This window comes from Gymnogyps californianus, chromosome 5, assembly GCF_018139145.2.
Source record: "Gymnogyps californianus isolate 813 chromosome 5, ASM1813914v2, whole genome shotgun sequence".
NCBI lineage: Eukaryota > Metazoa > Chordata > Aves > Accipitriformes > Cathartidae > Gymnogyps > Gymnogyps californianus.
Genome location: NC_059475.1, coordinates 51,535,561 through 51,557,352, shown reverse-complemented (window position 1 = coordinate 51,557,352; position 21,792 = coordinate 51,535,561). Strand labels below are relative to the sequence as shown.

Genomic DNA, 21,792 nt, shown 5'->3' with positions numbered 1-21,792 from the left:
GCGGGGAGCTGGAGCCCGACACTTGTACGGCGTCACTGGGGCAGGGACTGAGACGGTGAAACCCCAGTAGATTCTATTTGGTATAAGGAGAATATAATTGATTTTATCCCTAGAGAAGAGATACTATTTCGATCTTATATTGTGGGGGGGAATCTTTGACACCTGGTGAGACAAGTTAGTGCTCACTATACCTTTCTTTGGACTTTGAGTCCTATGCGTTAACAACTAGGCAGTCCAGGGTGGGCCCGTGCCTCATAGCCTTTAAATTTTGGTGCCTGAATATCAACAGGTGGAATTGATAAAGCCTATTCCAAATTTAGATGGAGTCTGGATTGCACTCCCTTTGGGAATACAGGATTCAGTCGTCCCAGTATCACCACATATGCTGGACTTTTGCTGTGGGGTTTGCCTTCAGTCCCATGCAGATTCACCAGACCATGTCTTTTTGGTTACAGAGGGACTGTAGTGTGCTGATACCAAAGGGTCTGAGAGTAAAATACACATCTATACAATGATAGGGAACCAAACTGAAAAATTGTGATCAGAAATACATGTTCTTTAAAAAATATTAAGTACTTGAATTTACTTTGGTAGTTTTGTCATTTCTCTCACTCCTATCTGCCTGTCGTCTTTAGGACACATCCATTACTTGAACAGCAAGAAAGACAGTTGCAGCCCTTTGAGGTATTCCAAGTTTTTGCCTTCCCTGAATGGGTGGCATTTCAAAAGATAAAATGCCATAGATTAATAATTATTCATTAAAGAATAATGCTTTCTGAATTCATAAAAATATTGAAAAAATGTTGTGCACTGTGCATGTAACTCCTCTTGAGAAGGAAGAAGGGATCAGGAAAGGAGTAAGCGTGAAACAGCTATGGGTACTTTGATGACCTGTTACTTTTGATGATACTTCAACTATAAAAATACCTGAAACTACTAGTTTAAAATGTCTTAAATGTGGAAGGTTTGCCAACAGAGCGGTTAGCACTCTGGAAATTGGTTCTTTCCCTACTCCAAGATAACCTGAGGATGCAGCTCTTCAGGTCATGCTGCAAAGCCTATCTGAAGTTTCACAGATGGGAAACTGCTGTAAAATGTCATGTCTATGTGAACTGGGAGAGTCTTGCCAGTGATAGTGTCCTTGTTTGAGTTTTGTGTCAGTTTTCATCTAGCAGGATACTTCTGTGTAGGTGGACTTGTGGTGGTGGTAGTAAGGCATCCTTTACTCATTGCATGACCTGAAATTGCATATTTAAGTGCTGCTAACTGCAGGGCTGTTCTCCTCTTACTGCTCTCTTTCTGTCCTCCATCGCTGTACGCAAAATACTATGTATTAAGAGATAGCATTGGGATAGTTGGATATTTATAAATGAATGATGTCAGTCAAGCTTTAAAGAAAAAGTGAATTTGTTTTGGATGAGAAGGGAGCCTGAGAAGCTCAAAGCTACCTAAGGCAACGGGACGCTCCTTCACTTCAGAGGTTAGTGCTTGGCCCTAACAGACTTGCTAAACTATGTAAACTCAAATGTGATTAAAGTGTTGTAATTAGCTTGCTGACATTCACACACTCAAGGGGAAGGCAAGCAGCATTCCTTGGCAGAAGTAACATGCCGGGGTAGCTGACAGTGTGTCATGGCCTATTTAAACAGGCAACCTGTCTGTTATGCTGATTTATGCTCTTCTGGGTAAACAAACAAATGATCTCTGCTTTCACACCACCTGCAACATGCCAGCAACTGGTACAGAAACCCTTTCAAAGGGTTTGGTCCTAAACACTTCCTTTCTCTATATCCCTGTTTCTTGAGGTATGGACAGGTGCTGAGGAACCCTGGCTTTCTGCCCACATGAAATGCAACCAGTGCATTCTGGAGCTTGCTCATGCTGTAATTTCACAATCAGCTTAGCCTGGCATGTAGCAGCTCTACTGTTAAAAAAGGCTGTGCCATACTAATCTCTTCAGATATACCTGGCCTCTGTTCTTGCCCATGCGCCTCTTCTCCCACTCCTTTCCCTTTTTTGTGGGACAATGGGATGAATAACTAAAAACTGGGGAGCAGGTTAGCTGAAACCAGCCCAAGGAAAAAAATGTGGTAGAGGAATATTTGTGACGATGAAGCCAGTTGGAAATATAGGCAAAAAATGAGTGATGAAAAGTGCAAAATGGAAGGGGAAGAAAAGAAAAAATGTTATAAATGAGCCATCAGAGGGAAGAGGTGAATGAGGAGAAAAGTGTATCATGAAAGCCAGGGATAGAAGAGGTGTTAAATGGTTGTATTTAAAAGTCAGTGCTAAAAGCACAAGAGAATATGAGGTTATGGAGAAGATCAGGAGAGAAATCATAGACATGAACAGATAAGAAGTGGGGCAATGGTAAAATAGAACGGTTAACCTTGCTTTGCACATGGAGTGTGTAGAAAAAGGTGAAATAAAAAATCACAGTGACAATCCATAGATCATAAGTCAGAGGGAAAAGAGAAGTGGTTAAAGAAATGGAATAAGAAAAGTCAAAACAAACTTGTATTGATAGGTGGGAATTCTGTGTTGAACAAAATCAAAGAAAGAGAGGATGTAAGAGGCAGCACTTTGCCTCTCCTGTTGAGCCCGGCAATAAGTTCACTGAAATAACCAAGGCTAAAGGCTGGCGGCAATATTTAGGAGGAGGAGCAAATATCAGAGTGAGAGAGAAGGGGAAGATCTGGCAGTAGTGTGAGTAGCATGATAACAGCAACATGAAGTGAGATTGGAGCAGAACGGGAGAAAGGCAAAGAGCTGGAAATGGTAAGAGGCAGAAAGAGAGAAGCTTTGTTCCTTTGCATTGGTTTTATGGAAATTAATCTTGGTTGGGAACATTTGGGAAGGAGAGGTTTACTTTGAAAGGCAGTCATTTTAGCTGCTCTTCCAGAGTGAGGTCTGAATTTCTCTATGATGGGCAATATATTGCATGAGATCTACAAGCAACTAGAGAATATGTACCAAAGGGCATCTCAAAAGTGAATTTAGAGCAATTCAGCTGAATGTGCCAGATGCTGATGAGAGATTTCTTTCTGTGCTTTGGAGGCTGATGTATTTAGCTCTATCTTCCTTTGGACTGTAAAGCTGCAATGAAAGGCAAATGTGTATGTCCCCATGATACAATATGGTGCATTTTTAGAAATTCCTAAGCAAACATTCAGCAGGCTGATATGTCTGACTGGTTTGATTCAGTGCTGTGTGACATAGGACAGTGACCTGGAAGCAGTATAGCTACCTCAGCTTCTGTTCTGGATTTAGTTCATTCAAGCACTAGCTGGGAGTCTCTGTACCATGTTATATTTGTGGACATGCAATCATGTCCAGTGTGGCAACTAGGAAGTCCTAGCTGATCACAAAGTTGTTTCATGATGTTTCCATAGCTATCCTATTTGTTCATTTCAAATGGGATATATATATCCTATTTTTTCTTTAGTTAGCATAAAATATAAATAACTTAATTATTAATTGTCTGGGAATTAAAATCCTTGGCTGACTAGCTTCAGTTGGCTTCACAAACGTTATTTGTATTTACCACCCTTCTTGCTGCTTCTAACATCAGCTGTTCCCATTGGGGAATTTTTCCTTTGGCAGTTATTGCTACAAGAATGATATTTATGGATCTCTTTGTGGTGTTGGTCCTCTACTTCTCAATTGCTTTGTATCTTTTGTCATTTGTCTATGCATTGTATCTTTCTTCCACCTTAACCGCTATTCAGTTCAGTCATATATTCAGCTCTTGTGTACAGAGGATGCTACTATACTTTGAGCAGGTATTAAAAAGTTTGAATCCAAGCTGCTCCCATGGTCCTAGAAATTTCCCTTTGAAGCCTATACCGACTTGCATAGGATATGGTAAGGCATGCGTAAGACTGATTTGTTGTCTCTTTCTTTGCAGCATGCTATTGATGCTGATAATGCAGGAGTCAGTCCCATAGGAAATTCCTCTAGCAACAGCAGTCATTGGGACCTTGGAAGTGCCTTTTTCTTTGCTGGAACAGTCATCACAACAATAGGTATATTTATTGTTTGTCTTTTAAAATGCATAGTCACACTGAGACCTGGAAAATGAAATAAATAAATTTGAGGAAGGTAGATCACAAAGAAATAAAGTGGCTGAACTGTATTTCTCTCAATTCTCAGAAGGCATGCCTCTGGTATGTGTCAAGGGCACTGAGCCTCTGGGTAAATATCAGAAGCTGTTTACACAATTAGGGTAGAGTAACGATGCTGAATGGAAAACAAGTAGCACTGATGTAGCTATGGCTTTATAACCCTGTGTCGTGGTTTAACCCCAGTCAGCAACTCAGCACCACGCAGCCGCTTCCCCCTCCCCCTCCCAGTGGGGTGAGGAGGAGGAAAGCAAAGGAAAAAAAGTAAAACTCGTGGGTTGAGATAAGAACAGTTTAATAACTAAAGTAAAATATAATACTAACAATAGTAATAATGAAATATAATAATAATAATAGTAATGAAAAGGAATGCAACAAAAAGAAGGGGGGGGGGAAGGGAAAAAAAAAACAAAACAGTGATGCACAATGCAATTGCTCACCACCCGCTGACCGATGCTCAGTTAGTTCCCGAACCACGATCCGCACCTCCCGGCCAGCTCCCCCCTGTTTATATACTGGGCATGACGTTCCATGGTATGGAATATCCCTTTGGCTAGTTCAGGTCAGCTGCCCCGGCTATGCTCCCTCCCAGCTTCTTGCACACCTGCTTGCTGGCAGAGCATGGGAAACTGAAAAGTCCTTGGCTTAAGATAAGCACTACTTAGCAACAACCAAAACCTCAGTGTGTTATCAACATCATTCTCACACTAAATCCAAAACACAGCACTGTACCAGCTACTAAAAAGAAAGTTAACTCTGTCCCAGCCGAAACCAGGACACCCTGTTCTTGATGTAGATGCAGGTGGTCTTAATTTTCACTAAAAAGATCAAGAACCAGTACCGAATGAAATAACTATTCTATGGTTGTTGGGAATTTGGGTTTTAATATTACAGATTAATTTACCCATAAAGGTAACTTTCTTCCTAAGTACACCAATTAATTTTGGCTTATGCTCTGAAGTTTGATATAAGTAATTCTTCTCATACCCTACTCCTTGTAACTGGAAATGTACTCACATGAGTATCACATCCTTTTTAAAATCCTTCCTTGCTGTCGTACTAATGATTGGAAGGAATTCCATGAATTGTACATTGTGTAAAAAAAACCAACATTTTTTTTCCATTCTAGAATTCATGGCCTTGAAATATTAACAAATTTCTCTGTATCAGATGAAAGGTATACTGAACTGCTCCATTCACTTTTCTTGAACCACTAATTTTAGTAAGTTCTTTATTCAGGCCCTTATCATCTGCCCCACTATACATTGTGTCCAATGTATGTAGTCTTTTGATCTCTGAATACTGGCCTTAGATCTGCTAAGGTTTTTGTCCTCTCCTCTGTGAGCCAGTTCCTCTCTTGAAGATTGTTCAAGCAGCTGGGATTTCAGAAGATGGTCTGAAGGAAAAAAATGATAAAGTGATAACATTGATGATAAAGTTAATCTGCTGATAATTATACAGTAGTTTTATAATTTTAAGCTTGATTTCAGTGCTGTCATGGTTAGAGGTCAAGAGATCTGATTATTTGGAAATCACTGGCAAATTGTTGCTTTTTATTTGCATTGCCTTTGAGTATTCTTCTGATTTAAATACTGGATAAAGTGCTTCTCCATATTACAACTGTGATGCACACACTGGTGACTGTATAGACAAATAATCTGACAATCGCATAACCCTTCTTTAAAGTGTGAGAATCTGACTGAATTCTGCAAGTTCTTTATGCAGGTAATACAACAAAAGAAATCCTGTGGCAGTTACAAGACTTGCTCTGGTGATGATCTCAAACAGTGGAGTCTGTGCCTTTGGCTCTGCCTTTTCTTTGTTGTCAGAGTGAGGGTGAAAGGGCGATTGTATAGAGCGTACTCCTCCCTGTGTTCCTCTATATACTAAGCTACGTTACTGTGTATTTTTTATGGTAGCATAAAACCAGCGGGTGGCGAGAAAGAAAATATTTCTGAATCGAATGTAGGAAAACCCTCCCTTAATATTTGTTTACTCAGTAGACCCAAGTGACAAGCTTTTAAATTACTCATTAAAATAAATGCCACTATGTAGGCATAGTTTATGTAGGCATATTCATTGACATCTGCTATTTAAATAACTTATTGAAAAGAGCTTGGATTTTTGCCGATATTTCCTTTAAATTCTCCATGAATGAGATTTTTATAGGCTGCATAAAGTCTATATATTGTGTCTGGGCATGAAAATGATTTTATTTTATCCACCAGAGCCCTGTTAGGGCTCCTCTTAGGCGGACACTCAGCAGACTACCACGTCAACTTGAGTCCACTGGCTTGTGGAGCCTGGATATTCTTGGACTTCTAGGAGAAATCTGGGATCACAGATGGAGCCATGAAAAGGACTGTGGGTTGGGGGGAGGCAGTGTTGTGTGTCAGCATAGTCCTTTGCCATCCCATGACAGAGAGATATATCCAGTGCCAGCGTCACAAACCTAACAAGATTAGGACCTGGGAGCCCAGCCTTAATTCCCAAGGACCAGGAGGAATTGCTGTAGATGAAGCAGACACTCTGTTAGATCTCCATCTCTCTGGATGCTCTGTTTCCACTTTATTTCATCCATGATTTGTGATTGTGTGATCATTTTTAATATTGAAATAATTATGTATAGTCAGAATACAAATCTCTATAACATTTCAATAAAGATATCTGATCTTAAATAAAAAGGTGCAAATACTACTGCCACAATTCTTGTTTTTTCTCTTTACCATTAACATTGTAACAGAAATACCATGGCTACTGGAGTCATAATGCTCTACGTAGATTCCTAAGGTTAAATTCACATGGGTGGTGCGGAGAAGGGAAGAAGTGCCTGAACAAACTGTGGTGACTACATGTAGTTTACTGCATAGGACGGGTGGAGAGCTGCCTTTCTGCCAGTATCACATGTTCCCAATATTTTGTCTGGAGTTACAAGGCTGGAAATAGAAACCAAACGTGCCCAAACATGCTTGGGCCAAAATGAGAGTTTTCACTCAGGATATGCAGCTGGATAATTATGTCTCAGTCAGAATCTGTCAGAATCAGAATTTTTAAAAGCTATTAAAAAACCTAATGAAATACAAATGTTAGGCTCACTATTGTCATATTGAAAGGGGAACTGAATAAAGAGTTCAAGGCAGATTTGCATAATGTGGGTACAGTTTGAATGCCACAGTGTAACTACTCAGTGTGATGAGGGGCTGAGGAAATTATGAGCTAACCACTGAAAATGAGCCTTGTCAGGTGAATCACACTCCCGTCAGGAAGTCATTGGCACAGCCCAAGAGGAGCAGCAGTGCACAGGCACCAAGCCAGCACAGAGGGATTTTTGTGCCATGGTAAGTCAAGCTACATTAATTAATCAAACAACAACTTTAGATAGGACTGAATCTATAGAAAATATGGGTAACTGAGGCTACAAGAAAAACTAAATCACAGGGGGTAGCTTGCCTGGGAAATGACATCATGCCATGGGAAGTCTGTAAGTAGGAACCACATGTGGAACAAAGGTATGCCTGCAGGAACAGCAGTTTTTCTAAACCCATTAGTTTTTCTAAAAAGCCATGTATAAGTTCTGAGAGTCTGACCATTGGTTTTCTCCTCAGGGTATGGGAACATTGCCCCAAGCACTGTTGGAGGCAAGGTTTTCTGCATCTTGTATGCCATCTTTGGGATTCCACTGTTTGGCTTCTTGCTGGCTGGGATTGGAGACCAACTTGGAACCATCTTTGGGAAAGGTATCGCAAGGGTGGAAAAAGTTTTCAGAGTAAGTTCACTGTCAGTTTTTTGCTTGTGTTGTATAACTTGCTTTTAATTCTGTTGCTATTACCTGCAGTCCTTTTTACATATTGGCCACCATGAAATATTTACCTGTCTAGTTGAGATGATGCTTAACATGCTTAGAGGCCTCTGTAGTCAGTGGAGGGAAATAGACTTCTCTAGATGGTGATGCAGGGGTGATAGATCAGGCTCTGAATTTCCTTCTTGCGGCTGTCTCTGGGGAATGTATCTCCTTAGCTAGGTTTCTTACAAGCACTGGTTGTAAAACAGCCTTCAAAACACCACGGGTTGCTTTGGACATGTATGTCCATTCACTGGGAACAGAGAGAAGGTAATGTAACTTTTGGAGGAACAGGGATGCAGAGTAGGTCCTGACCGTCTTACTAATAAAGCCTAACAGACTTGGAAAGCAGGGTTACTGGAGTGAATGTGAACTTGGGAAGAGAGATGGCTGAGTGATATGCTTTCACTGCAAGAGAACAGATGCGTTGGTGTAGATCTGCAGCTGCAAAAACTGGCATAATGCCACTGACTGGAATCATCTTCATGGTATTTACCTGCCCTGCCTACCATGGATACATCCTACACTAGATTTCTGTATAGACTTTCTCATATGTAATTTCCCTTCATGTTGCCAGTACCCTCTATTTTTGAGTCCATATCACCATAAGCAACTGTTTCGCAAGCAGTGCTGCAGACCTGGCAGAAGCTGTTTTGCTAATTTGCCAATGGTTCACTTCAGGGATTCTCTCTTTGAAGCAGAACTTCTAGAAGTGACCTGTGTGATGCTTCCCTTGGAGGCAGCGTAACTGGAGGTAAGTCTTTCCAGGGATGGAGTGGATGAGAAGCTGTCCAAGCTGGTTAGTTTAACAGGCATCTATTTCTAAAACATTCCCACAGATGAGAGCAAATTACTTGTAACTGTTTTTGAAAGGAAGTAATTGAGTATTAGACTGGAATAAGAGCAATTTCCCTTTTGATTAAATTACTGTGAAGTGTCCCAGACCAGCCATAAGGAGTATCTCTCAGGCTAAATGTGGAAAAAGGTGACTAGTGATTATGGGTGAGTAAGCATGTACATGCCTGACTGGAGAGCACTTGAAAATGGCCCACATTTTCATGAAATGAAAATAAGGTTATTGAAAGGTGGCTCAGGTTGGGCCTGCAAAAACAGAAGTAGCTAAGATCCCTAGGTTCTTTTTTAGCTAGCTTCTTATTATGCCTGTTTCACTTCAAAAGAATCTCTGAACCTTCCAGCCTGCTTCTGCCCAAGAAAAACTACAGTCTCAAACTCATGATACGAATTGAGAGTCAGAAAATTGATTTGATTAATTGTCAGCTGTAGTATGGGCTTTCTGGGTGACGTGGACGAGACCATTAAACTGTCAGCATGATAGTTTATGAATAAAATAATAGATGCTCTATTTGAAGTATTTTAAGATTCGCAGATGAACGCTGATACTAGTGTTTCATACAGAATATAGCCCTTTGGCACATAATGGGAGTTCTTTTGGTATTCAAAGTACTCCTTCCTTTTCTTGTGTTAATGCAGTTGCTTGTTGTTTATAACCATCTAAACTATTTCTTTTCGTCCTTGGTATTTTGTCAGCTTCCAAAGCAATTTAGAGATCTTTGGTCCCCTTGTTTAGCCAAGATATATGTTTATTCCTTTTATTTTGATTCTCATAAATCCATTATATCTGTTCATTTGTGATTTGGTGGATGGGGTTATACATCATTTCCTTCAATATTCCTAGTAATGAGGTTCAGCTATTTGAAATATTCCTGATATAGTTTACAATTTACATGCATCTTAGTAACTAGTCTTAATATCAGTGATTTCACTTTATATGATTATTTACATAACATTTGACATATTATATATGATCATTAATATATTATATGTGATATATACTTTATATTGTTAGCTAATGCAGAATATAATAATCATTATAATTTTAGTAATTATGTAATTTATTATCACATTGTGTTTACATTGTTAGGCTCCATAAATGTTTGGACCTAATCAGATGAATCCACAAATGGAGTAACAGTTCTTGATTTAATCCTGAGCAGCGAACAAAATTTAGTTCAGTGTGTAACTCTTGTTTCTTACTTTGTAACTGTCTCCATAATTAACTCAAATTCAGCATGTTTGTGGGCGTAAAGCAACCTGCTACAACTTTTAAAGAGAGGACATAAAAATTGGGAGGATAGTTAGGAGGAACCTAAAAGGAACAAACGTAGGCTAAAAAGACACTGAAAAGCATAATAACATGCTGGGTGGTGTGCCCCACAAATCTTTTGGAGCTAGCTGAGGGGTCACTGAGTGTGTATCAATGATCTAGTGATATAACAAATTGAATTTCCAGAAAGCTTTTGACAAGTTTTCTCATCAAAGGCTGTAAGGAAATGAAGCTGTGCTGAGGTAAGAGGGAAGGTCTCACATGTCAGTACATTTTTAAAGGGTAAATGGAGATTAGGAATAGATGGTAGCATTATTGGTGTGATTCTACTGGAGTCCTTGCTGGGATCTTACTGTTGTAACAGAGATGGCCTGGAGTGGTTCAGACAAGAAGATGAACGTACAGGTGACAGTGTTTGCAAATTATGTCTCTAGATGTTTCAGGATAGCTAAAATGGAAGCTGCAAAAGGATGATAAGATAATAAATGGAATCCGGTGTTGGTGATACAAAATAATGCATATTTCTTAATTTTGAGGAAAGAAATCCCTAATACAGGGATAGCATCAAATTTCACTACTCCAAAAGGGACCTGGGATTACTATGGATAGTTGTCTGAAAATAATACTGCAAAACTTAGCAGCACTTAAAAAGGGAAAACAGAGTGTCAGCAAAGGAGTTGAAAACCAAAAAACCATTTTACCACCGCACAAATCCATGGTGCACTTGCACCATGAATATCACATGCAGTTCTAATCATCTCATTTTGAAAAGCAATTAACAGAAATGAAAATCAGTGCGAGGTCTGCCCCCACAGACCTTGTAGCTGAGTCTCTAAGATGGCATTCACTAGCTACTTGTATTATTTACCTTCTAGTGGGTCCTCAAAGGCAATTTGGGACAGTCCAGCTTGTACCCTTGGGGAAGAGAATGGGAAGAAACTTTGCATATGTCCTGGATGTAATAATATATCAAATTTCCATGTGCCTATGCCTCAACACTCTGCTCTGTCTGTCTCCAGTTGCCTCTGTTTATCCTGTTCACCCTTAGGGATGTTATGCAGCTGGTGTCAGGGCAGCCAAAAGTTCCTGAAATCCTTGCAACTTTGTCGTCGTCTGTACAGGTGGATGGGATTTGAAGGCAACTTGATCTTGCATTGTGGTTAGGATTATTTTTGAAGCTAGGTAAGAGGCAGTATGCATACACTGGCAGGTGGGAAGGAGAGGAAGGTTTCTCTGTTGGCACAGCAGCCTTTTCACCCAATGGATTTCCTTAACAGGTCACTTGCTCCATCCAACAGTGTAACTGTGAGCATGGAGCCCATGCCGCGCAAGGGACAGCTTGCCCCTGGCATCCCCTGACAGAGCTGGAAAGATGAAAGGAGGATTCCTCCCAGAGGAGTTGTGCTAGTGCACTTCTGCTGCCTCTGACATGACCTGTGTGGACCCCCACCAAACCTACATTAATTAGCAGCATAAATTAGAGCCTAAGAATGCCACATTTAGCTATTGCAGTGATCAGCCCACGCACTCTGTGGGAATTTTAAGAACAATTTGAACTCCATAAAGGGGGGAAGAGATCTGCTCTTATGAAATACACGCTACTCCCACAGTATTGACAGAATATTTCAGCAGAGGAGCTGGACACATGTCACTGCTCATCTTGTAATGCAAAATGTTGCCACTATTTCAGTGTGTAGATAACCAGGAAAACAACTATTCATTTGTGACTAGGTAGGGCTGGATGTATTTAATTGCAAAATAATGCTTTGTAAAGCCAGGAACTTTTCATGTACGATTTTAGGAAAGGGAGGCACTGGCAGAGTGATGCTGCCTGCGATATGAGGAGGTATCCCAAACACCACGCATTGGCTAGACTATGCCATCTGTCCTACTGGAGGAATCATGTTTGGTACAAGTAAATAAACATCAGCCAGGTCAGAGACATAAACCAAAGTGTCCCCCATGCAAGCCCTACCTACTCAGCTACTGATTATTCCTATATGTCCCATCTTCAATAATCTGGGGCAGAACCTGGCTGCTAGTCTGTTCTCACATGCACACAAGTGTGATTCCCCAGAAAACGGATATATACAGGGTCACCAGATTCACTATATGCACTGGTCACAAGCATTCAATATCTGGGTTCAGTGATGAATCAGTTCTCCCAGCCCATCTGAGAAAATCATGTACACACTCAAAATCTAATTAAAAAGTTGATAATTCATATAAATAATTTTCACCTGCAAAGCTTTCCAGACACTACAGAAATTAAATATGCATTCCAAGGTGACATAAAACCATAGAAGTAGTATTGTTATCCCCCATATGTGAGGGATCTTACAAACGACCTGAGACTGTTTCTATAATAAACAGCAGAACAAACCCCATTCTTTTGGCTTGCTCTGTACACACAGAGGCTGCAAGTGTCTAAAGATAGAAAGGAAAGCACTCCATAGGCAGAGTGCACAGTTATAGAACCCAGCAGCTGTCATTATCATGAGTTAAATATAGGCTAAATTCAGATAGTCTTTATTCAAACCTTGTAATGAGTGTTTAGATTCTCACTAGAAGTAGATGGGATGGGCATAACCTGACAGATCTTCCCTCATCTTGCAGTTCAGTACAGATGCAGGCATTCAGCCTGGGCACAATGTGCTTCTGAGAGCACTCCAGGATTTTCTGGCTTCTAAGATGAAGCCACTGTGAGCAGTTCCTGGACTTGGTTACTGCTTTCACTCCTCTGGCTTACAGCATGATGCTGAGGAGAGGTCTGGCAACACAGCTGGTAGGGTGTGAATTGCAATACAGGGATGTGAGCGAGCAGCCAGAGACATGGATGGTGGCAAGGCTGCACCCCTGAAGCTCACGTCTGGAGAAAACACACTACTTTGTGCAGAAGTGCAATGCCTCTGTAAACAACTCACACTTCACTGAACCAGAGACTTGTCAGAACAGACACAGCTGCTACCTGTCTTTCAGGTTTTCAGCTTAGAGAACCTGTTTGCCTGTTGATCTCTTGAGAAGTGGTTTGCTCTAGATTTAAGAGACATGTAAGTGTTATGAAAACGATATACACCTTTTTTCCTTTTTCTGAAAGACAGCAGTAGGCATTGCCTTAACCTTGAAACAGTCCTAGGAAAAGCAGTTCTTAGTTGGAAGATGGGGCTGGGGCAGGAGTAAGAGAAGTCCCACTGAGCTGGTGGAAAGCTTTCTTTTAGCAACTGTCAAATCTCTACCTTTCCTAAACTTTGTTGTTTGTCTTTCTGAATACATCAGATCTACCCTAGCTACTCTTTCTCTTAGAGATTCAACGTCTTTTTAGAGATTTTTGGCTTCTCTGATCTCTTTTGTTACTGTACAAGTGACAGGAATTGTCTTTACAAATTCCTTATCTGAAAATGAATGGAAAACAGATCCTGGGAAAGAAACTTTGTACAAGAGAGTAGCAGAGGAGGAACACTTAAAAGTACAGTCTTTTTTCTTTGTCTCCCCTCTGTCCGTCTATTTGCTCTATTATCTGTCCTCCTCTTCTTTCCCTTGGCTCTTATCAAACCCGTAGCGTTATACCTGACACCAGTGCGGGACTGGTGAGTGAGTTCTCAGCAAAGTTTGCTGTTCAAAGAAGTTGTTTGAGGTTTCCTTGAAGTACCACCTTTACCTCTTCTTCCCTAGGGTAATGACATAGCCCAGGGACCCTGTCTGCTTCCTGCCAGGCAGCCCCCACCCTGCACTTTCTCTTCCAGCCCCATGTCAGCATCGATTCTTCTCATTTGTGGCAGCGGAATCAAACTTTCAGATGAGATCATTCCCAAAGCCAGAAATTCAAATCCAGGTCACTGCTTAGGCAAACCAGTGAAATAATTCTGGATTTGCACTCTTGTTAATGAATTCAAAATTTGGGACATGGTTAATAGATAAATGTATTATAACCTAAAAGTGATACGTTAGCTAGTAAGATCCTATTTGTAGTTCTGAATATATGGCCTGACGCCTGCATTTCTGAGCAGATTAAGTTAATGGAAGACTGACGGAAAAGCTTCCTCTCCACTTCCTGACATCTAATCAAAATATACCAAAAATCAACACAATCTCTTTTATTTTGTTTTATTGCATTTCATTACTAGCCAGCATCAATGTGTTATTACATCAGCTGCTAAAAACCCACTGAGGATATTAACAACCTATCATTTCTTTTTTAATATAGTGTTATTCATTGTGATTTTTTTTAAGGAAAAAGGTTACAATTTTCTTTTTAAAATTCACTCAAGAACTTCCACAGGGGAACAGTCCAGTGCAATGATCAATCTGCCATCTGCTGGCATCCTGTCTCTGGACAGAGCTGTCAGGACAGGGTGTGAAATTCAACCTACTTGTGCACATACACAGCTTTATTCCAAAATGATGCAAGATTTATGAGCTGAATTTCAGTGTTCAGAGCTTAGCCTATGAGTTGCCTGGGACATTTCCACCAAAACAAAATGGCTGAGAAATATAAAAAATCAGTCATCAGAAAGGAATCTTACATTTCCATAATCTAGTAAGAATTTCTTATTGTTGCAGTAAAGATAGTAGATCTAATTACATTCTGTTATTGGTTATTAGCACTTTGATACCATAGAAGCCAGCCAGGAACAGCCAGCCTCGGTGTACTAAGACTCTGTGGAAACACTGATTTGTAAACAGTGTTTTTAAATGGACAGGAAAATATATCGGCAGAGAAAAGGATGCAATAGTAGCAAATGCAGGTTGGTTGTGAAGCAGAAAGTTTTGGAGGGAAGAAGCCAGATGGAAATTAAAGATGAAGTGAGGCTGAGAGGTTGGAAGAAGTTGTTAGGGATGATAGAAATTAAGTGAAGCTGATGTGAAGATACTGCTAGAAGAATGGGAAAGTAGGAGCAAACAGCCACTCGCTCAGGAGGACTACAAGGACGTCATGAGGTTATGCAGGGAGAAAATTAGAAGGGTCAAAACCCAGTTAGAACATAATCTGGCTACTACTGTAAAAGTCAATTAAAAATGCTTCTATAAATACATTAGCAACAAAAGGAGGGCTAAGGAGAACCTCCATCCTTTATTGGATGTGCGGGAAAACATAGTGACAAAGGCTGAGGAAAAGGCTGAGGTACTTAATGCCTTCTTTGCCTCAGTTTTTAATAGTAAGACCAATTGTTCTCTGGGTACCCAGCCCCCTGAGCTGGAAGAAAGGGACGGGGAGCAGAATGAAGCCCCCATAATCCAAGAGGAAATGGTTAGCGACCTGCTACACCACTTAGACACACACAAGTCTCTGGGGCCAGATGGGATCCACCCAGGGGTGCTGAGGGAACTGGCGGAAGTGCTCACCAAGCCACTTTCAACCATTTATCCGCAGCCCTGGCTAACCAAGGAGGTCCCAGTTGACTGGAGGTTAGCAAATGTGACACCCATCTACAAGAAGGGCCAGGAGGATCCTGGGAACTACAGGCCTGTCAGTCTGACCTCGGTGCTGGGGAAGGTTATGGAGCAGATCATCTTGAGTGCCATCACACAGCACATATAGGACAACCAGGTGATCAGGCCCAGTCAGCATGGGTTTATGAAAGGCAGGTCCTGCTTGACTAACCTGATCTCCTTCTATGACAAGGTGACCTGCTTAGTAGATGAAGGAAAGGCTGTGGATGTTGTCTACCTGGACTTGAGTAAAGCCTTGGACACCGTTTCCCACAGCATTCCCCTGGAGAAACTGGTTGCTCATGGCTTGGATGGGTGTACTCTTTGCTGGGTAAAAAACTGGGCCCAAAGAGTGGTGGTGAATGGAGTTAAGTCCAGTTGGTGGCTGGTCACAAGTGGTGTTCTCCAGGGCTCAGTATTGGGGCCAGTTCTGTTTAATAACTTTATCAATGATCTGGACAAGGGGATCGAATGCACCCTCAGGAAGTTTGCAGACAACACCAAGCTGGGCAGGAGTGTTGATCTGCTTGAGGGTAGGAAGGCTCTACAGAGGGATCTGGACAGGCTGGATCAATGGGCCGACACCAACTGTATGAGGTTCAACAAGGCTAAGGGCCGGGTCCTGCACTTGGGACACAACAACCCCACGCAATGCTACAGGCTTGGGGAAGAGTGGCTGGAAAGCTGCCCGGTGGAAAAGGCCCTAGGTGTATTGGTCGACAGCCAGCTGAAGATGAGCCAGCAGTGTGCCCAGGTGGCCAAGAAGGCCAAGAGCGTTCTGGCTTGTATCAGAAAGAGTGTGGCCAGCAGGACTAGGGAAGTGATTGCCCCCCTGTACTCGTCACTGGTGAGGCCGCACCTCGAATACTGTGTTCAGTTTTGGGCCCCTCACTACAAGAAAGACATTGAGGTGCTGGAGCATGTCCAAAGAAGGGCAACGAAGCTGGTGAAGGGTGTAGAGAGCAAGTCTTATGAGGAGCGGCTGAGGGAACTGGGGTTGTTTAGCCTGGAGGAAAGGAGGCTGAGGGGAGACCTTATCACTCTCTACAACTACCTGAAATGAGGTTGTAGTGAGGTAGGTGTCTGTCTCTTTTCCCAAGTAACAAGCAATAGGACAAGAGGAAATGGTCTCAAGTTGCACCAGGGGAGGTTTAGATTGGATATTAGGAAAAATTTCTTCACCGAAAGGGTTATTAAGCATTGGAACAGGCTGCCCAGGGAAGTGGTTGAGTCACCATCCCTGGAGGTATTTAAGAGACATGTAGGTGTGGTGCTTAGGGACATGGTTTAGTGGTGAACTTGGCAGTGCTAGGTTAATGGTTGGACTTGATGATCTTAAAGCTCTTTTCCAACCTAAACGATTCTATGATTCTATGGCAGAGGAAATTTTCTCTCATAATTCCCAGAATTATCTTTCACCAGCAAAAGTAATGTTTCACATGAAGTTGGTAAGTTACCTGCAGGAAAACTTTGAGGAAGAAATGATGCAAATGCTTTCCTCATACACAAGATCACCTTGTTACGGAAAGACCAAAAGTGATGTAGCCTTGGAGAGAAACATTATGCAGAGCATAGAGTATGCTGAGTTGAAACATTTTTTATTTGATTCATGTGATTCTGTGCCTCTCTCACTAGTTGGGAATTTGGTTCTTTGAAGCTGCTTCTGTTTTGCTCCCCACGCAGCAGAATAACTTGCTCAGAAAAAAAATAAACTGTGTGGTGAGAGCTTGTACAGATAAAAAGAAGTGTTTTAGAGCACTGATTTACAAACCCAGAACAAATGGATGTAAACAATCTCAGCTCACTCTCTGTTCTTTTGCCTGTAACACCTTAAAGGTCCATCTGAGAGTCACAGTTCCCCGAGCAAGGTTAAAAAAGGGCTGTTTGTAAGTCAACAAAGGATTGGTTTACGTATGTAGATACTTCTGTGGTGTTCATTTCAAGTAGGTATGCACCTGAATGTACATTTCAAATCTGAGCGTTCTGAAATTTAGGGGTGATTTAAACAAAACCTACACCCAGATCTGAATTTTGCAGTTAGTTAACACTAAGTTTATGGATACATGCATAGCCAAATACTAACAGAAGTGATCTGCAGGCAATGTGTTATCCTTCATAATCCTTATAAAGCATATTTGGCTAAAAATGGACTTTACAACATAAGAATAACAAAAAATCTAGATACACTCTAGTGCTTGCCAGCAATACATCCATAATGCCTTATGAATCTGTTGAGTATTTTAATTTCATTTACAGTTCCTCTGTTTTAAATCTGAAGACATGCTTTTTGCAAATTAGCTGATGATAAAAGTGAAATTAAGGAATGCAGATACTGTAAGAATCCAGAAATTGCAGCAACTGCGTAGGCTCTATAGAAAGACTGTGGCAGAAAGAGCAGCTTGGAAGAGCAATATACAGCAGCTAGCATACTGAGCATGGACACACCAGAGTCAGCAAATGCTCTGCCTCTGTTTATTTCAGCTTGTCTTCCTCATCAAACTTTATTTAGACCAAAAGTAACTGTCTTTAAAAACACAGTCAGTGCTGAGATGTTAGAATATTCAGAATCATTTGTCTCTAGCAATTTAAGGCTGATGTGCTCTCCTCAGGAAAATAAGACTTCAGCACAATGACTTTTAAGCATATGGAAATTCAAACAGTGTATCTCCCACCACACTGGAGTGGGTTGTGAACCACTTCTGATGGGTGCACTCCTCCCTCCATCCTCTTGAAAAGGAGTTTCACTATGTAGAAAACAATAGGGCGTGGTGAGGAAGCATATTTCAATCCTTCCAAAAAGTATTTTCTGACAATTGTTTAAGTCAAAATGCATGAGCACTCCTGAAATCCGGGACTTCATTGTCCAGATGCATGCTCCAGGTTGGAAAACTCTGGGTGCATTCTCCTCTAGTTCATCAGTAACATATCTGTTAAAAAGAAGACTGTTAGTCTCTCTGTACTCTACAAATGTATTCCTCTCTCTGCTCCTTCCTGCCTGGACTCCTTCAATGCCCTTCTTAACAAGAGTTGTTCTAATTGCTTTTCTTGGATGTAAAGCAGTCCAGACCCAGGGCCATCTGGACGCTTCACTGTAGCATGTCTAGCAATGGCAGAAGTGTGACCGTAGACTCATACAAAGTTGAACTGGAGGATGAAAGGCAGGAGTGGTAAATTTACAATGCTTGTCTCTGAAATACTTTTCTCCTTGAGATACTGCAGGCCACATCTTTTTTTATGTTTCTAATCAGTGCTTTAATTATGGTGATGGAAAGATAGCAGGAAGTTTTATTTTTGCTTTTGATCATCACCTGCTCTAGTAGTCCTCGTGCTCCAGTGCCAACAGAAGATACAGGCAAACGATAATCCCATGGGTGAACTAAACAAGTAATGGTGTGGGCTGTGACTTCATTACATGCAGTGACTCTTCATCCACCAGAGCCAAATTTGTCTCTGAATTCTATTTTAGGTTCAACCACTGGCTTGTGGTATGGTCTTGAATATGTTGGTTTTACTTTTCGGGTCACTTTCCCCCTCCATTATATTTGAGCTGCAGGAAAGTGTCTTTTTCTGCCCAGTGCTGAGATAGTATGCTAGTACTAAAAAATTAATGACAAAATCTATGGATCCCAGCTTTTGGCATTTTATTTCCTCTAACTGGGTATTTAATTCAGTTAGTGATGCTTACAGCTAATTTGCTTCAGGGAAAGTAACTAAAGTGCAGCAAACCTTTTGCTGATTTGTTCTTACCCACTGGTCTTTGTTGCTGAGTATAAGTTTAGAGTCTAAAGCTTATGTGGGCTGGCTGTGAAGCACATCTTTCTTTAATCCTGCAAGTCAATAACCTCTTGCAAATTGGTATATAATTTGAGGGTTAATATTAACCTGAACAGTTAAATTCAGATCTTGACATCTCTGAAAGATCTTTTAAACATTTTGGTTTTATCAACAATGTCTGTTAGGCCTGTAAGGGCTTGCGAGAAGTATAGCATCAGCCTGAGGCAACTTCAAAGAGAGGATCATGAAGGTCTTGAAGTGCGTCTACCTCTAAAGAGAGCCCCAGGAGCTGTTGAGCCTGGTGGTAGTTCAAAGGGCATTCCTGGGGTTGCTAGAAAGAGAAGGCAGCAGCTCTAAGAAGGGAGAACGTGTCAACACCAGGAAGAGATAATAATTGCTCCAATTTTAGAATCAAATCAGTCTCGCTAAAAAGATAATAGTATAAACAGAGGAGGAAAGACTATTCTAAAACCAGGCTTTAAAACTAGCTTAAATCCAGAGTATAGTGTTATCTGGAAATCTCAAGTCAGCTCCAGTGCACCAAAACTGAAACCCAATATGCATTGAAGTCCATCCCCCAAAGTAACTATCACCAGTATTACTGTAACACCTCTTTCTGTGAGAGTTAGGCACTGCACAGTGTAGCTGTTGACTACAGGGCACTTCAGAGGAAATCTTGTACTGTTTTGCCTGCTTATGTGAGGCCTTTTAATATCTTTTCATTGCTTTTTTCTTCATTATTTAAAATTATTAGAGGTTCAAACCTTCAAAAATTCTTCTTACTGGAGTCATACTCTTGTCACTGAACTGCAGTGCTCATAATATTTTACAGCTCTTAAAAACAGAATATTCTACAAAAACCAGTCAGAAATCCGTGATTAATACAAAGGCTTTATTTATCACTGTTCAGGTATTGTCGTGGTTTAACCCCAGCCAGCAACTAAGCAGCACACAGCCGCTCGCTCACTCACCCCTGGTGGAATGGGGCACAGAATCGGAAGAGTAAAAGTGAGAACTTGTGGGTTGAGATAAAGACAGTTTATTCAGTAAAGCAAAAGCCACACGCGCAAGCAAAGCAAAACAAGGAATTCATTCGCTACTTCCCATCGGCAGGCAGGTGTTCAGCCATCTCCAGGAAAGCAGGGCCCCATCATGCCTAATGCTTACTTGGGAAAACAAACGCCATCACTCCGAACATCCCCCACTTCCTTCTCCTTCCCCTAGCTTTATATGCTGAGCATGATGTTATATGGTATGGAATATTCCTTTGGTCAGCTGTCCTGGCTGTGTCCCCTCCCAACTTCTTGTGCAGCCCCAGCCTGCTCACTGGTGGGGTGGTGCAGAGAAGCAGAAAAGCCTTGACTCTGTGTAAGCACTGCTCAGCAATAACGAAAGCATCCCTGTATTATCAACGCTGTTTCCAGCACAAATCCAAAACATAGCCCCATACTAGCTACTATGAAGAAAATTAACTTTATCCCAGCCAAAACCAGGACAGGTATCTATCTGTATTACAGTAAATTGTAATAGTTCATTTTTCATTTGGGAAGCGATTTTCATTACATTGCTTTCTGATTGTGGATAGACTACAGCTATTGTAGTATATGAACCCAAGATCCTCTGCTATCTTCAGGGTTTTTCTTCATCTACTTTAGCTTTTTTTTGTAGGGTGCCTAATATTTTAGCACCTGTTGGAATGTTTACACAGAATTAATTAATAAACCAAAGACAGGTGTAGTGAGCAATCAGCGGCTAAGAAGTGGTTTCAGTGCAAGGTAAGAGAGTATTTGGCAATTGATAGTGTAGAAGGTTTTCCAAACCCTTCTATGGATGGTGGATTGATCTATGGATGATGCTTTATCATCCTTAAAGAAGAACTTAAAAACAATAGAGTAATGATGAAGTAAGTTTTCAGGAAGGGGTTTTCTTCCACCGTTAATTTGAATGTACTCAGGTTATTTTTTATGTACATCAGGGATTATCTCTGGAATATGATCTCTGTCCTTTTCCCAGCTATCTGTCCCTCTGTTCCCTCTGTCTGTTTCTTTTCTGTTTTCTATGATCAAAAAAGATGAGCACTACTTCTTTCTCTATATCAAAGCCCAATCTTTGCCATGTCTCATTTGGTTTGAAACGAGGTTAGTATTCAGAATGATCTCAGTATAAGCAGTGGCAAGGAGTTGCATTTCCATGCAGAGCCTGAATCCCAATTTTCTTATTAAGGAAGTGAATTAAACAGTCCTTCTTTATGGTTTGAAATGTTCAGGAACCACTGTTCTAAAGGGTAAAACTATACCTGCCTGCCTCCTGCTAAAATTAGTATTAGTCACATAACTTTTAATTGCAGTGAAGTGCACTGGAAATAAAACCCATGAGTCTCAAGCAATTATCTCTCATGAAACACAAGACAAACAGGAGCTTAAAGCATGATTAGGAGTTTACTGAGCAGCTAGGGTTTCTTAGATACTCTGTATGAAGCTTAAAAAATAAGATACTTCAGT

At 41.0% G+C, this 21,792-nt stretch overlaps 1 protein-coding gene across 1 annotated transcript in view; it reads left to right on the top strand.

The window, feature by feature from the left end:
* The window catches only part of KCNK10 (potassium two pore domain channel subfamily K member 10), a 68,544-nt gene that overhangs the window by 32,215 nt on the left and 14,537 nt on the right, over positions 1 to 21,792 (top strand). Inside the window, exons 3-4 of the mRNA XM_050898042.1 lie at positions 3,908 to 4,025; positions 7,727 to 7,887. Coding sequence (XP_050753999.1) covers positions 3,908 to 4,025; positions 7,727 to 7,887 — 279 coding nt within the window. The remainder of the gene's footprint in view (positions 1 to 3,907; positions 4,026 to 7,726; positions 7,888 to 21,792) is intronic.